The sequence below is a fragment of the Ascaphus truei genome, unplaced genomic scaffold (genome assembly GCF_040206685.1).
Source record: "Ascaphus truei isolate aAscTru1 unplaced genomic scaffold, aAscTru1.hap1 HAP1_SCAFFOLD_1501, whole genome shotgun sequence".
NCBI lineage: Eukaryota > Metazoa > Chordata > Amphibia > Anura > Ascaphidae > Ascaphus > Ascaphus truei.
In genome coordinates, this window is record NW_027454388.1 from 65705 (window position 1) to 82081 (window position 16377).

General features: G+C 63.9%; 1 protein-coding gene across 1 annotated transcript in view; it reads right to left on the reverse strand.

Annotated features, from left to right (window-relative positions):
* Nucleotides 1–16318, reverse strand: part of MPDU1 (mannose-P-dolichol utilization defect 1) — a 59918-nt gene extending 43600 nt beyond the window's left edge. Inside the window, exons 1-5 of the mRNA XM_075581705.1 lie at nucleotides 16154–16318; nucleotides 14737–14802; nucleotides 13861–13993; nucleotides 5105–5190; nucleotides 2980–3098 (exon numbers count right to left, since the gene is read on the reverse strand). Coding sequence (XP_075437820.1) covers nucleotides 2980–3098; nucleotides 5105–5190; nucleotides 13861–13993; nucleotides 14737–14802; nucleotides 16154–16244 — 495 coding nt within the window. The 5' untranslated portion in view covers nucleotides 16245–16318. The remainder of the gene's footprint in view (nucleotides 1–2979; nucleotides 3099–5104; nucleotides 5191–13860; nucleotides 13994–14736; nucleotides 14803–16153) is intronic.
* Nucleotides 16319–16377: the final 59 nt, after the last annotated feature.

Sequence of the window (16377 nt, forward strand, 5' to 3'; positions counted from 1 at the left end):
CTCCCCCCGCAGGGTGACACAGACAGAAGGGAGCTATGAGCCTGTCCCTCCCCCTGCAGGGTGACACAGTGACACAGACAGAAGGGAGCTATGAGCCTGTCCCTCCCCCCGCAGGGTGACACAGACAGAAGGGAGCTATGAGTCTGTCCCTCCCCCCGCAGGGTGACACAGTGACACAGACAGAGGGAGCTATGAGTCTGTCCCTCTCCCCGCAGGGTGACACAGTGACACAGACAGAGGGAGCTATGAGTCTGTCCCTCTCCCCGCAGGGTGACACAGTGACACAGACAGAAGGGAGCTATGAGTCTGTCCCTCCCCCCGCAGGGTGACACAGTGACACAGACAGAAGGGAGCTATGAGTCTGTCCCTCCCCCCGCAGGGTGACACAGTGACACAGACAGAAGGGAGCTATGAGTCTGTCCCTCCCCCCGCAGGGTGACACAGTGACACAGACAGAAGGGAGCTATGAGCCTGTCCCTCCCCCCGCAGGGTGACACACACAGAAGGGAGCTATGAGACTGTCCCTCCCCCGCAGGGTGACACAGTGACACAGACAGAAGGGAGCTATGAGCCTGTCCCTCCCCCCGCAGGGTGACACAGTGACACAGACAGAAGGGAGCTATGAGCCTGTCCCTCCCCCCGCAGGGTGACACAGTGGCACAGACAGAAGGGAGCTATGAGTCTGTCCCTCCCCCGCAGGGTGACACAGTGACACAGACAGAAGGGAGCTATGAGTCTGTCCCTCCCCCCGCAGGGTGACACAGTGACACAGACAGAAGGGAGCTATGAGCCTGTCCCTCCCCCCGCAGGGTGACACAGTGACACAGACAGAAGGGAGCTATGAGTCTGTCCCTCACCCCGCAGGGTGACACAGTGGCACAGACAGAAGGGAGCTATGAGCCTGTCCCTCCCCCGCAGGGTGACACAGTGACACAGACAGAAGGGAGCTATGAGTCTGTCCCTCCCCCCGCAGGGTGACACAGTGACACAGACAGAAGGGAGCTATGAGCCTGTCCCTCCCCCCGCAGGGTGACACAGTGACACAGACAGAAGGGAGCTATGAGACTGTCCCTCCCCCGCAGGGTGACACAGTGACACAGACAGAAGGGAGCTATGAGTCTGTCCCTCCCCCGCAGGGTGACACAGTGACACAGACAGAAGGGAGCTATGAGTCTGTCCCTCCCCCCGCAGGGTGACACAGTGACACAGACAGAAGGGAGCTATGAGCCTGTCCCTCCCCCCGCAGGGTGACACAGTGACACAGACAGAAGGGAGCTATGAGTCTGTCCCTCGCCCCGCAGGGTGACACAGTGACACAGACAGAAGGGAGCGATGAGTCTGTCCCTCCCCCCCGCAGGGTGACACAGTGACACAGACAGAAGGGAGCTATGAGACTGTCCCTCCCCCCGCAGGGTGACACAGTGACACAGACAGAAGGGAGCTATGAGACTGTCCCTCCCCCCGAAGGGTGACACAGACAGAAGGGAGCTATGAGTCTGTCCCTCCCCCGCAGGGTGACACAGTGACACAGACAGAAGGGAGCTATGAGACTGTCCCCCCCCCCGCAGGGTGACACAGACAGAAGGGAGCTATGAGCCTGTCCCTCCCCCCGCAGGGTGACACAGTGACACAGACAGAAGGGAGCTATGAGTCTGTCCCTCCCCCCGCAGAGTGACACAGACAGAAGGGAGCTATGAGCCTGTCCCTCCCCCCGCAGGGTGACACAGTGACACAGACAGAAGGGAGCTATGAGTCTGTCCCTCCCCCCGCAGGGTGACACAGTGACACAGACAGAAGGGAGCTATGAGTCTGTCCCTCCCCCCGCAGGGTGACACAGTGACACAGACAGAAGGGAGCTATGAGCCTGTCCCTCCCCCCGCAGGGTGACACAGTGACACAGACAGAAGGGAGCTATGAGTCTGTCCCTCCCCCCGCAGGGTGACACAGTGACACAGACAGAAGGGAGCTATGAGCCTGTCCCTGCCCCCGCAGGGTGACACAGTGACACAGACAGAAGGGAGCTATGAGTCTGTCCCTCCCCCCGCAGGGTGACACAGTGACACAGACAGAAGGGAGCTATGAGTCTGTCCCTCCCCCCGCAGGGTGACACAGTGACACAGACAGAAGGGAGCTATGAGACGGTCCCTCCCCCCGCAGGGTGACACAGTGACACAGACAGAAGGGAGCTATGAGCCTGTCCCTCCCCCCGCAGGGTGACACCGTGACACAGACAGAAGGGAGCTATGAGACTGTCCCTCCCCCCGCAGGGTGACACAGTGACACAGACAGAAGGGAGCTATGAGTCTGTCCCTCCCCCCGCAGGGTGACACAGTGACACAGACAGAAGGGAGCTATGAGCCTGTCCCTCCCCCCGCAGGGTGACAGACAGAAGGGAGCTATGAGCGTGTTCCTCCCCCCGCAGGGTGACACAGTGACACAGACAGAAGGGAGCTATGAGTCTGTCCCTCCCCCCGCAGGGTGACACAGTGACACAGACAGAAGGGAGCTATGAGCCTGTCCCTCCCCCCGCAGGGTGACACAGACAGAAGGGAGCTATGAGACTGTCCCCCCCCCCCCCCGCAGGGTGACACAGTGACACAGACAGAAGGGAGCTATGAGTCTGTCCCTTCCCCCGCAGGGTGACACAGACAGAAGGGAGCTATGAGTCTGTCCCTCCCCCCGCAGGGTGACACAGTGACACAGACAGAAGGGAGCTATGAGTCTGTCCCTCCCCCCGCAGGGTGACACAGTGACACAGACAGAAGGGAGCTTTGAGCCTGTCCCTCCCCCCCGCAGGGTGACAGTGACACAGACAGAAGGGAGCTATGAGTCTGTCCCTCCCCCCGCAGGGTGACACAGTGACACAGACAGAAGGGAGCTATGAGACTGTCCCTCCCCCCGCAGGGTGACACAGTGACACAGACAGAAGGGAGCTATGAGACTGTCCCTCCCCCCGCAGGGTGACACAGTGACACTCACCCTGCTGATGACAGCCGCTGGCATGTTGCTCGCCTGCAGAACGGTGATCACAGCCATCGAGGTGACAGGTGAGAGAAGGACGGTGACAAGAGCAAAGTATCCTGCGATGAAGAGGACGCCTGAGAGAGGGGACAGGGGACAGGCGGCTGTCACATGGAGGGCAGCAAGAGGGGCAGTTTGGGGTCGGTAGGGAGGGGCGGGTTTGGGGGTCGGTAGGGAGGGGCCGGTCGGTCAGTAGGGAGGGGCGGGTTTGGGGGTCGGTAGGGAGGGGTCGGTCGGTAGGGAGGGGCGGGTTTGGGGGTCGGTAGGGAGGGGTCGGTCGGTAGGGAGGGGCGGGTTTGGGGGTCGGTAGGAAGGGGTCGGTCGGTAGGGAGGGGCGGGTTTGGGGGTCGGTAGGGAGGGGTCGGTCGGTAGGGAGGGGCGGGTTTGGGGGTCGGTAGGGAGGGGCCGGTCGGTCAGTAGGGAGGGGCGGGTTTGGGGGTCGGTAGGGAGGGGTCGGTCGGTCGGGAGGGGCGGGTTTGGGGGTCGGTAGGGAGGGGTCGGTCGGTAGGGAGGGGCGGGTTTGGGGGTCGGTAGGGAGGGGTCGGTCGGTAGGGAGGGGCGGGTTTGGGGGTCGGTAGGGAGGGGTCGGTCGGTAGGGAGGGGTCGGTCGGTCGGGAGGGGCGGGTTTGGGGGTCAGTAGGGAGGGGTCGGTCGGTAGGGAGGGGCGGGTTTGGGGGTCGGTCGGTAGGGAGGGGCGGGTTTGGGGGTCAGTAGGGAGGGGTCGGTCGGTCGGGAGGGGCGGGTTTGGGGGTCAGTAGGGAGGGGTCGGTCGGTAGGGAGGGGCGGGTTTGGGGGTCAGTAGGGAGGGGTCGGTCGGTAGGGAGGGGCGGGTTTGGGGGTCAGTAGGGAGGGGTCGGTCGGTAGGGAGGGGCGGGTTTGGGGGTCAGTAGGGAGGGGTCGGTCGGTAGGGAGGGGTCGGTCGGTCGGTAGGGAGGTGTCGGTTTGGGGGTCAGTAGGGAGGGGTCGGTTGGTCGGTAGGGAGGGGCGGGTTTGGGGGTCAGTAGGGCGGGTTTGGGGGTCAGTAGGGAGGGGTCGGTCGGTAGGGAGGGGCGGGTTTGGGGGTCGGTAGGGAGGGGTCGGTTTGGGGGTCGGTAGGGAGGGGTCGGTCGGTCGGGAGGGGCGGGTTTGGGGGTCAGTAGGGAGGGGTCGGTCGGTAGGGAGGGGTCGGTTTGGGGGTCGGTAGGGAGGGGTCGGTTTGGGGGTCGGTAGGGAGGGGTCGGTCGGTCGGGAGGGGCGGGTTTGGGGGTCAGTAGGGAGGGGCCGGTCGGTCAGTAGGGAGGGGCGGGTTTGGGGGTCGGTAGGGAGGGGTCGGTCGGTAGGGAGGGGCCGGTTTGGGGGTCGGTAGGGAGGGGTCGGTCGGTCGGGAGGGGCGGGTTTGGGGGTCGGTAGGGAGGGGTCGGTCGGTAGGGAGGGGTCGGTCGGTAGGGAGGGGCGGGTTTGGGGGTCGGTAGGGAGGGGTCAGTCGGTAGGGAGGGGTCGGTCGGTAGGGAGGGGCGGGTTTGGGGGTCGGTAGGGAGGGGTCGGTCGGTAGGGAGGGGCGGGTTTGGGGGTCGGTAGGGAGGGGTCGGTCGGTAGGGAGGGGTCGGTCGGTAGGGAGGGGCGGGTTTGGGGGTCGGTAGGGAGGGGTCGGTAGGGAGGGGTCGGTCGGTAGGGAGGGGTCGGTCGGTAGGGAGGGGCGGGTTTGGGGGTCAGTAGGGAGGGGTCGGTCGGTAGGGAGGGGTCGGTCGGTAGGGAGGGGTCGGTTTGGGGGTCGGTAGGGAGGGGTCGGTCGGTAGGGAGGGGTCGGTCGGTAGGGAGGGGTCGGTTTGGGGGTCAGTAGGGAGGGGTCGGTCGGTAGGGAGGGGTTGGTTTGGGGGTCAGTAGGGAGGGGTCGGTCGGTAGGGAGGGGCAGGTTTGGGCGTCAGTAGGGAGGGGTCGGTCGGTCGGGGGGGTCGGTAGGGAGGGGTCGGTCGGTAGGGAGGGGTCGGTTTGGGGGTCGGTCGGTAGGGAGGGGTCGGTTTGGGGGTCGGTAGGGAGGGGTCGGTTTGGGGGTCGGTAGGGAGGGCCCAGTTAAGGGTGGAGGTAGTTGGGTTTTAGTAATTACCCCCAGCAGTGCGCCCCCCCAGGGACTGGATCAGGAAACCGATAATCAGGGTTTGTATCATTAGAAACAGAACCTCCCCCCAGGCACTGCGGAGGGAGAGGCAAGATCAGAACTGCCCCGCTTACTGCCCCCCGTCCCCTAACTACTCCCCCCAGGCACTGCGGAGGGAGAGGCAAGATCAGAACTGCCCCGCTTACTGCCCCCCGTCCCCTAACTACTCCCCCCAGGCACTGCGGAGGGAGAGGCAAGATCAGAACTGCCCCGCTTACTGCCCCCCGTCCCCTAACTACTCCCCCCAGGCACTGCGGAGGGAGAGGCAAGATCAGAACTGCCCCACTAACTGCCCCCCGTCCCCCTAACTACTCCCCCCAGGCACTGCGGAGGAAGAGGCAAGATCAGAACTGCCCCGCTTACTGCCCCCCGTCCCCTAACTACTCCCCCCAGGCACTGCGGAGGGAGAGGCAAGATCAGAACTGCCCCACTAACTGCCCCCCGTCCCCCTAACTACTCCCCCCAGGCACTGCGGAGGAAGAGGCAAGATCAGAACTGCCCCCCGTCCCCCTAACTACTCCCCCCAGGAACACACAACCCCAGCAAGCTCCAACCCCAGAACCAATTATATACACATACTTATAACGGGGCGGGTGCCGGGGTTATAACGGGGCGGGTGCCGGGGTTATAACGGGGCGGGTGCCGGGGTTATAACGGGGCGGGTGCCGGGGTTATAACGGGGCGGGTGCCGGGGATATAACGGGGCGGGTGCCGGGGTTATAACGGGGCGGGTGCCGGGGATATAACGGGGCGGGTGCCGGGGTTATAACGGGGCGGGTGCCGGGGATATAACGGGGCGGGTGCCGGGGATATAACGGGGCGGGTGCCGGGGATATAACGGGGCGGGTGCCGGGGATATAACGGGGCGGGTGCCGGGGTTATAACGGGGCGGGTGCCGGGGATATAACGGGGCGGGTGCCGGGGATATAACGGGGCGGGTGCCGGGGTTATAACGGGGCGGGTGCCGGGGATATAACGGGGCGGGTGCCGGGGATATAACGGGGCGGGTGCCGGGGATATAACGGGGCGGGTGCCGGGGTTATAACGGGGCGGGTGCCGGGGATATAACGGGGCGGGTGCCGGGGATATAACGGGGCGGGTGCCGGGGATATAACGGGGCGGGTGCCGGGGATATAACGGGGCGGGTGCCGGGGATATAACGGGGCGGGTGCCGGGGATATAACGGGCGGGTGCCGGGGATATAACGGGGCGGGTGCCGGGGATATAACGGGGCGGGTGCCGGGGATATAACGGGGCGGGTGCCGGGGTTATAACGGGGCGGGTGCCGGGGATATAACGGGGCGGGTGCCGGGGATATAACGGGGCGGGTGCCGGGGATATAACGGGGCGGGTGCCGGGGATATAACGGGGCGGGTGCCGGGGATATAACGGGGCGGGTGCCGGGGATATAACGGGGCGGGTGCCGGGGTTATAACGGGGCGGGTGCCGGGGATATAACGGGGCGGGTGCCGGGGATATAACGGGCGGGTGCCGGGGATATAACGGGGCGGGTGCCGGGGTTATAGCGGGGCGGGTGCCGGGGTTATAACGGGGCGGGTGCCGGGGATATAACGGGGCGGGTGCCGGGGATATAACGGGGCGGGTGCCGGGGTTATAGCGGGGCGGGTGCCGGGGTTATAACGGGGCGGGTGCCGGGGATATAACGGGGCGGGTGCCGGGGATATAACGGGGCGGGTGCCGGGGTTATAACGGGGCGGGTGCCGGGGTTATAACGGGGCGGGTGCCGGGGATATAACGGGGCGGGTGCCGGGGATATAACGGGGCGGGTGCCGGGGTTATAACGGGGCGGGTGCCGGGGATATAACGGGGCGGGTGCCGGGGATATAACGGGGCGGGTGCCGGGGATATAACGGGGCGGGTGCCGGGGTTATAACGGGGCGGGTGCCGGGGATATAACGGGGCGGGTGCCGGGGATATAGCGGGGCGGGTGCCGGGGATATAACGGGGCGGGTGCCGGGGTTATAACGGGGCGGGTGCCGGGGATATAACGGGGCGGGTGCCGGGGTTATAACGGGGCGGGTGCCGGGGTTATAACGGGGCGGGTGCCGGGGATATAACGGGGCGGGTGCCGGGGATATAACGGGGCGGGTGCCGGGGTTATAACGGGGCGGGTGCCGGGGTTATAACGGGGCGGGTGCCGGGGTTATAACGGGGCGGGTGCCGGGGTTATAGCGGGGCGGGTGCCGGGGTTATAACGGGGCGGGTGCCGGGGTTATAACGGGGCGGGTGCCGGGGATATAACGGGGCGGGTGCCGGGGATATAACGGGGCGGGTGCCGGGGTTATAACGGGGCGGGTGCCGGGGTTATAGCGGGGCGGGTGCCGGGGATATAACGGGGCGGGTGCCGGGGTTATAACGGGGCGGGTGCCGGGGATATAACGGGGCGGGTGCCGGGGATATAACGGGGCGGGTGCCGGGGTTATAACGGGGCGGGTGCCGGGGATATAACGGGGCGGGTGCCGGGGATATAACGGGGCGGGTGCCGGGGATATAACGGGGCGGGTGCCGGGGTTATAACGGGGCGGGTGCCGGGGTTATAACGGGGCGGGTGCCGGGGTTATAACGGGGCGGGTGCCGGGGATATAACGGGGCGGGTGCCGGGGTTATAACGGGGCGGGTGCCGGGGATATAACGGGGCGGGTGCCGGGGTTATAACGGGGCGGGTGCCGGGGATATAACGGGGCGGGTGCCGGGGATATAACGGGGCGGGTGCCGGGGATATAACGGGGCGGGTGCCGGGGATATAACGGGGCGGGTGCCGGGGATATAACGGGGCGGGTGCCGGGGATATAACGGGGCGGGTGCCGGGGATATAACGGGGCGGGTGCCGGGGATATAACGGGGCGGGTGCCGGGGTTATAACGGGGCGGGTGCCGGGGATATAACGGGGCGGGTGCCGGGGATATAACGGGCGGGTGCCGGGGATATAACGGGGCGGGTGCCGGGGATATAACGGGGCGGGTGCCGGGGTTATAACGGGGCGGGTGCCGGGGATATAACGGGGCGGGTGCCGGGGATATAACGGGGCGGGTGCCGGGGTTATAACGGGGCGGGTGCCGGGGATATAACGGGGCGGGTGCCGGGGTTATAACGGGGCGGGTGCCGGGGATATAACGGGGCGGGTGCCGGGGATATAACGGGGCGGGTGCCGGGGTTATAACGGGGCGGGTGCCGGGGTTATAGCGGGGCGGGTGCCGGGGATATAACGGGGCGGGTGCCGGGGATATAGCGGGGCGGGTGCCGGGGTTATAACGGGGCGGGTGCCGGGGTTATAACGGGGCGGGTGCCGGGGATATAACGGGGCGGGTGCCGGGGTTATAACGGGGCGGGTGCCGGGGATATAACGGGGCGGGTGCCGGGGTTATAACGGGGCGGGTGCCGGGGTTATAACGGGGCGGGTGCCGGGGATATAACGGGGCGGGTGCCGGGGATATAACGGGGCGGGTGCCGGGGTTATAACGGGGCGGGTGCCGGGGTTATAACGGGGCGGGTGCCGGGGTTATAACGGGGCGGGTGCCGGGGTTATAGCGGGGCGGGTGCCGGGGTTATAACGGGGCGGGTGCCGGGGTTATAACGGGGCGGGTGCCGGGGTTATAACGGGGCGGGTGCCGGGGATATAACGGGGCGGGTGCCGGGGATATAGCGGGGCGGGTGCCGGGGTTATAACGGGGCGGGTGCCGGGGATATAACGGGGCGGGTGCCGGGGTTATAACGGGGCGGGTGCCGGGGTTATAACGGGGCGGGTGCCGGGGATATAACGGGGCGGGTGCCGGGGATATAACGGGGCGGGTGCCGGGGTTATAACGGGGCGGGTGCCGGGGATATAACGGGGCGGGTGCCGGGGATATAACGGGGCGGGTGCCGGGGTTATAACGGGGCGGGTGCCGGGGTTATAACGGGGCGGGTGCCGGGGATATAACGGGGCGGGTGCCGGGGTTATAACGGGGCGGGTGCCGGGGATATAGCGGGGCGGGTGCCGGGGTTATAACGGGGCGGGTGCCGGGGTTATAGCGGGGCGGGTGCCGGGGTTATAACGGGGCGGGTGCCGGGGTTATAACGGGGCGGGTGCCGGGGATATAACGGGGCGGGTGCCGGGGTTATAACGGGGCGGGTGCCGGGGATATAACGGGGCGGGTGCCGGGGTTATAACGGGGCGGGTGCCGGGGTTATAACGGGGCGGGTGCCGGGGTTATAACGGGGCGGGTGCCGGGGTTATAACGGGGCGGGTGCCGGGGTTATAACGGGGCGGGTGCCGGGGTTATAACGGGGCGGGTGCCGGGGATATAACGGGGCGGGTGCCGGGGATATAGCGGGGCGGGTGCCGGGGATATAACGGGGCGGGTGCCGGGGATATAACGGGGCGGGTGCCGGGGATATAACGGGGCGGGTGCCGGGGTTATAACGGGGCGGGTGCCGGGGATATAACGGGGCGGGTGCCGGGGATATAACGGGGCGGGTGCCGGGGTTATAACGGGGCGGGTGCCGGGGTTATAACGGGGCGGGTGCCGGGGATATAACGGGGCGGGTGCCGGGGATATAACGGGGCGGGTGCCGGGGATATAACGGGGCGGGTGCCGGGGATATAACGGGGCGGGTGCCGGGGTTATAACGGGGCGGGTGCCGGGGTTATAACGGGGCGGGTGCCGGGGTTATAACGGGGCGGGTGCCGGGGTTATAACGGGGCGGGTGCCGGGGTTATAACGGGGCGGGTGCCGGGGTTATAACGGGGCGGGTGCCGGGGTTATAGCGGGGCGGGTGCCGGGGATATAACGGGGCGGGTGCCGGGGATATAACGGGGCGGGTGCCGGGGTTATAACGGGGCGGGTGCCGGGGTTATAACGGGGCGGGTGCCGGGGATATAACGGGGCGGGTGCCGGGGATATAACGGGGCGGGTGCCGGGGTTATAACGGGGCGGGTGCCGGGGTTATAACGGGGCGGGTGCCGGGGATATAACGGGGCGGGTGCCGGGGTTATAACGGGGCGGGTGCCGGGGATATAACGGGGCGGGTGCCGGGGATATAACGGGGCGGGTGCCGGGGTTATAACGGGGCGGGTGCCGGGGATATAACGGGGCGGGTGCCGGGGTTATAACGGGGCGGGTGCCGGGGTTATAACGGGGCGGGTGCCGGGGATATAACGGGGCGGGTGCCGGGGTTATAACGGGGCGGGTGCCGGGGATATAACGGGGCGGGTGCCGGGGTTATAACGGGGCGGGTGCCGGGGTTATAACGGGGCGGGTGCCGGGGATATAACGGGGCGGGTGCCGGGGATATAACGGGGCGGGTGCCGGGGTTATAACGGGGCGGGTGCCGGGGATATAACGGGGCGGGTGCCGGGGTTATAACGGGGCGGGTGCCGGGGATATAACGGGGCGGGTGCCGGGGTTATAACGGGGCGGGTGCCGGGGATATAACGGGGCGGGTGCCGGGGATATAACGGGGCGGGTGCCGGGGATATAACGGGGCGGGTGCCGGGGTTATAACGGGGCGGGTGCCGGGGATATAACGGGGCGGGTGCCGGGGTTATAACGGGGCGGGTGCCGGGGTTATAACGGGGCGGGTGCCGGGGTTATAGCGGGGCGGGTGCCGGGGATATAGCGGGGCGGGTGCCGGGGTTATAACGGGGCGGGTGCCGGGGTTATAACGGGGCGGGTGCCGGGGATATAACGGGGCGGGTGCCGGGGATATAACGGGGCGGGTGCCGGGGTTATAACGGGGCGGGTGCCGGGGTTATAACGGGGCGGGTGCCGGGGTTATAACGGGGCGGGTGCCGGGGTTATAACGGGGCGGGTGCCGGGGTTATAACGGGGCGGGTGCCGGGGTTATAACGGGGCGGGTGCCGGGGATATAACGGGGCGGGTGCCGGGGATATAGCGGGGCGGGTGCCGGGGATATAACGGGGCGGGTGCCGGGGATATAACGGGGCGGGTGCCGGGGTTATAACGGGGCGGGTGCCGGGGTTATAACGGGGCGGGTGCCGGGGTTATAACGGGGCGGGTGCCGGGGATATAACGGGGCGGGTGCCGGGGATATAACGGGGCGGGTGCCGGGGTTATAACGGGGCGGGTGCCGGGGTTATAACGGGGCGGGTGCCGGGGTTATAACGGGGCGGGTGCCGGGGTTATAACGGGGCGGGTGCCGGGGATATAACGGGGCGGGTGCCGGGGTTATAACGGGGCGGGTGCCGGGGTTATAACGGGGCGGGTGCCGGGGTTATAACGGGGCGGGTGCCGGGGATATAACGGGGCGGGTGCCGGGGTTATAACGGGGCGGGTGCCGGGGTTATAACGGGGCGGGTGCCGGGGTTATAACGGGGCGGGTGCCGGGGATATAACGGGGCGGGTGCCGGGGATATAACGGGGCGGGTGCCGGGGATATAACGGGGCGGGTGCCGGGGTTATAACGGGGCGGGTGCCGGGGATATAACGGGGCGGGTGCCGGGGTTATAACGGGGCGGGTGCCGGGGTTATAACGGGGCGGGTGCCGGGGATATAACGGGGCGGGTGCCGGGGATATAACGGGGCGGGTGCCGGGGATATAACGGGGCGGGTGCCGGGGATATAACGGGGCGGGTGCCGGGGTTATAACGGGGCGGGTGCCGGGGATATAACGGGGCGGGTGCCGGGGATATAACGGGGCGGGTGCCGGGGTTATAACGGGGCGGGTGCCGGGGTTATAACGGGGCGGGTGCCGGGGATATAACGGGGCGGGTGCCGGGGATATAGCGGGGCGGGTGCCGGGGTTATAACGGGGCGGGTGCCGGGGATATAACGGGGCGGGTGCCGGGGTTATAACGGGGCGGGTGCCGGGGATATAACGGGGCGGGTGCCGGGGATATAACGGGGCGGGTGCCGGGGATATAACGGGGCGGGTGCCGGGGTTATAACGGGGCGGGTGCCGGGGTTATAACGGGGCGGGTGCCGGGGTTATAACGGGGCGGGTGCCGGGGATATAACGGGGCGGGTGCCGGGGTTATAACGGGGCGGGTGCCGGGGTTATAACGGGGCGGGTGCCGGGGTTATAACGGGGCGGGTGCCGGGGATATAACGGGGCGGGTGCCGGGGATATAACGGGGCGGGTGCCGGGGATATAACGGGGCGGGTGCCGGGGATATAACGGGGCGGGTGCCGGGGATATAACGGGGCGGGTGCCGGGGATATAACGGGGCGGGTGCCGGGGTTATAACGGGGCGGGTGCCGGGGATATAACGGGGCGGGTGCCGGGGATATAACGGGGCGGGTGCCGGGTATATAACGGGGCGGGTGCCGGGGATATAACGGGGCGGGTGCCGGGGATATAACGGGGCGGGTGCCGGGGATATAACGGGGCGGGTGCCGGGGTTATAACGGGGCGGGTGCCGGGGTTATAACGGGGCGGGTGCCGGGGATATAACGGGGCGGGTGCCGGGGATATAACGGGGCGGGTGCCGGGGATATAACGGGGCGGGTGCCGGGGATATAACGGGGCGGGTGCCGGGGATATAACGGGGCGGGTGCCGGGGATATAACGGGGCGGGTGCCGGGGATATAACGGGGCGGGTGCCGGGGATATAACGGGGCGGGTGCCGGGGATATAACGGGGCGGGTGCCGGGGATATAACGGGGCGGGTGCCGGGGATATAACGGGGCGGGTGCCGGGGATATAACGGGGCGGGTGCCGGGGTTATAACGGGGCGGGTGCCGGGGATATAACGGGGCGGGTGCCGGGGTTATAACGGGGCGGGTGCCGGGGTTATAACGGGGCGGGTGCTGGGGTTATAACGGGGCGGGTGCCGGGGTTATAACGGGGCGGGTGCCGGGGATATAACGGGGCGGGTGCCGGGGATATAACGGGGCGGGTGCCGGGGATATAGCGGGGCGGGTGCCGGGGTTATAACGGGGCGGGTGCCGGGGTTATAACGGGGCGGGTGCCGGGGATATAACGGGGCGGGTGCCGGGGATATAGCGGGGCGGGTGCCGGGGTTATAACGGGGCGGGTGCCGGGGTTATAACGGGGCGGGTGCCGGGGATATAACGGGGCGGGTGCCGGGGTTATAACGGGGCGGGTGCCGGGGATACAACGGGGCGGGTGCCGGGGATATAACGGGGCGGGTGCCGGGGTTATAACGGGGCGGGTGCCGGGGTTATAACGGGGCGGGTGCCGGGGTTATAACGGGGCGGGTGCCGGGGTTATAACGGGGCGGGTGCCGGGGTTATAACGGGGCGGGTGCCGGGGTTATAACGGGGCGGGTGCCGGGGATATAACGGGGTGGGTGCTGGGGTTATAAGCTTGTTTGGAGGTTGGTGGCCCCTCCTCCCAGGGTTTAAGCTCCGCCCCTCCTCTCAGGGTTTAAGCTCCGCCCCTCCTCTCAGGGTTTAAGCTCCGCCCCTCCTCCCAGGGTTTAAGCTCCGCCCCTCCTCCCAGGGTTTAAGCTCCGCCCCTCCTCCCAGGGTTTAAGCTCCGCCCCTCCTCCCAGGGTTTAAGCTCCGCCCCTCCTCCCAGGGTTTAAGCTCCGCCCCACTTATTAAAGCAAGGAAAGTTTGTTCATGTTGCATGGACAAGACCCGCTGCAGCCATTCTCCCTCTAACAGGCAGGAGCGGCGCCTCACAGGTTAATCTGAGGTCCTGCACACTGGTCACGCCGTGGCTGCATGCTGGTCACACCGTGACGTGGCTGCACACTGGTCCGTACCACTTTTCCTCACCTGAAGGGGAATCCGCGTGTGACGCTATACACCATGGTGCCAGTTATAGCGAGTAACTCCAGCATCACCGACTTAAAGCTGAGGCCTTCAGCACTGCCGGAGCGGACAATCTTCACTATCTGAGGCACCTTCACTGTGTAAAGAACACACGCACTAAACATACATATACACACACACGCGAGGGGGCACCTTCACTGTGTAAAGAACACACGCACTAAACATACATATATATACACACACGCGAGGGGGCACCTTCACTGTGTAAAGAACACACGCACTAAACATACATATACACACACACGAGGGGGCACCTTCACTGTGTAAAGAACACACGCACTAAACATACATATACACACACACGCGAGGGGGCACCTTCACTGTGTAAAGAACACACTCACTAAACATACATATATACACACACGCGAGGGGGCACCTTCACTGTGTAAAGAACACACGCACTAAACATACATATATACACACACACACGCGAGGGGGCACCTTCACTGTGTAAAGAACACACGCACTAAACATACATATATATACACACACACACGCGAGGGGGCACCTTCACTGTGTATAGAACACACGCACTAAACATACACACACACACACGCGAGGTGGCACCTTCACTGTGTAAAGAACACACGCACTAAACATACATACATACATACATATATATATACATATATATATATATATATATGCGCGCGCGAGGTGGCACCTTCACTGTGTAAAGAACACGCGCACTAAACATACATATATACACACACACACACACACGCGAGGGGGCTCCGTCACTGTGTATAGAACATACATACACATATACACACACGGGACTTGAGGGTGTTCAGTGTGCCGCAGTAACACAATACTCACCCATCACAGAGCCCGCGATGATACAGATACCCAGAACCTTACTGAGCAGGACCTTCAGGCAGAGAACTGAGCGGGAGAGAGACAACATTACAGGAAGAGAACTGAGCGGGAGAGAGACATCATTACAGGAAGAGAACTGAGCGGGAGAGAGACATCATTACAGGCAGAGAACTGAGCGGGAGAGAGACATCATTACAGGCAGAGAACTGAGCGGGAGAGAGACATCATTACAGGGAGAGAACTGAGCGGGAGAGAGACATCATTACAGGAAGAGAACTGAGCGGGAGAGAGACATCATTACAGGCAGAGAACTGAGCGGGAGAGAGACATCATTACAGGCAGAGAACTGAGCGGGAGAGAGACATCATTACAGGCAGAGAACTGAGCGGGAGAGAGACATCATTACAGGCAGAGAACTGAGCGGGAGAGAGACAACATTACAGGAAGAGATCTGCACAGTGCTGCAATATGGCACACACTATACTCACCCTATAAAACGGTTACATTATATATATATATATATATATATATATATATATAGTGTGTGTATAATATATATCTCCACAGCTCTCCTCACACGATTATTAATAGAAATTCAGTTTCATCGCGCAGCATTCACAGAATGAATAACTGGGCGACGTGTCGGAGGAAGGCGGCTTCTTGTCTTGCTTGTTCTACGTGCCGCTGGGGGCCCGATGGGCTGATCTTGGTGCTTCCACGCGCACCCTGCTCAATTAATACACACACACACTATGTATTATATATGACCTGTACACTACGAGGCTGGATCTATATACTGATCCTTTACAAGGGGCCGTCGGGAGGCAGCGTGATTTCAGTCACAATCCTCATCTGCAGCCAAACCGTTAGGCTGCCCTTGTGTGGCAAGGCAAGGGGCCTTTATAATCCCCTGACTCCCCTATAATACCCAGTATAATAATATTTATATATACCCACTATAATAATAATAATAATAATAATATAATACCCACTATAATAATATTTATAATACCCAGGCTTCCCAGAGCCCTCTATAATATCCAGTCTCCCCCAGACTCCTTTATAATCCCCAGACTCCCCTATAATCCCTAGGCTCCCCTATAATCCCCAGGCTCCCCTATAATACCCAGGGCCCTCTATAATCCCCAGACTCCCCTATAATAACAAGACTCCTTTATAATCTCCAGCGCTATACAACAATATGCTATTATATTATTGTTATTGTAATTATGATTATATTGCTATTATATTATTATGATTATATTATATTGCTATTATATTATTAATATTATATTATGATTATATTGCTATTATTATTATTATTATTATTATTATACTTTGGGTGGTGTTTGGAGTTTGGGAGGTCAAAGGTCACAGTGACAAGGGCATGGGTCAGAGATAACTTCCGGTGCCTCACCATCCAGCAAGTTGAGCCGCAGGAAGAACTCGTCATAGCAGCGCTCGGTAAGGACCCCCGGGACCAGCAGCCCCCGCGCCGCCGCCTCCATCTCTCCTGTCGCCGTTACAGAGCCGGTGAACCCTCACTTCCTGGTTCGCCTCCCCGGCCACCGTCTCGGATGTGAGGCGCGGGCCGTGACGTCACGTCCGTCCACTGCGACCGCCATCATGGTTGGGGCAGCT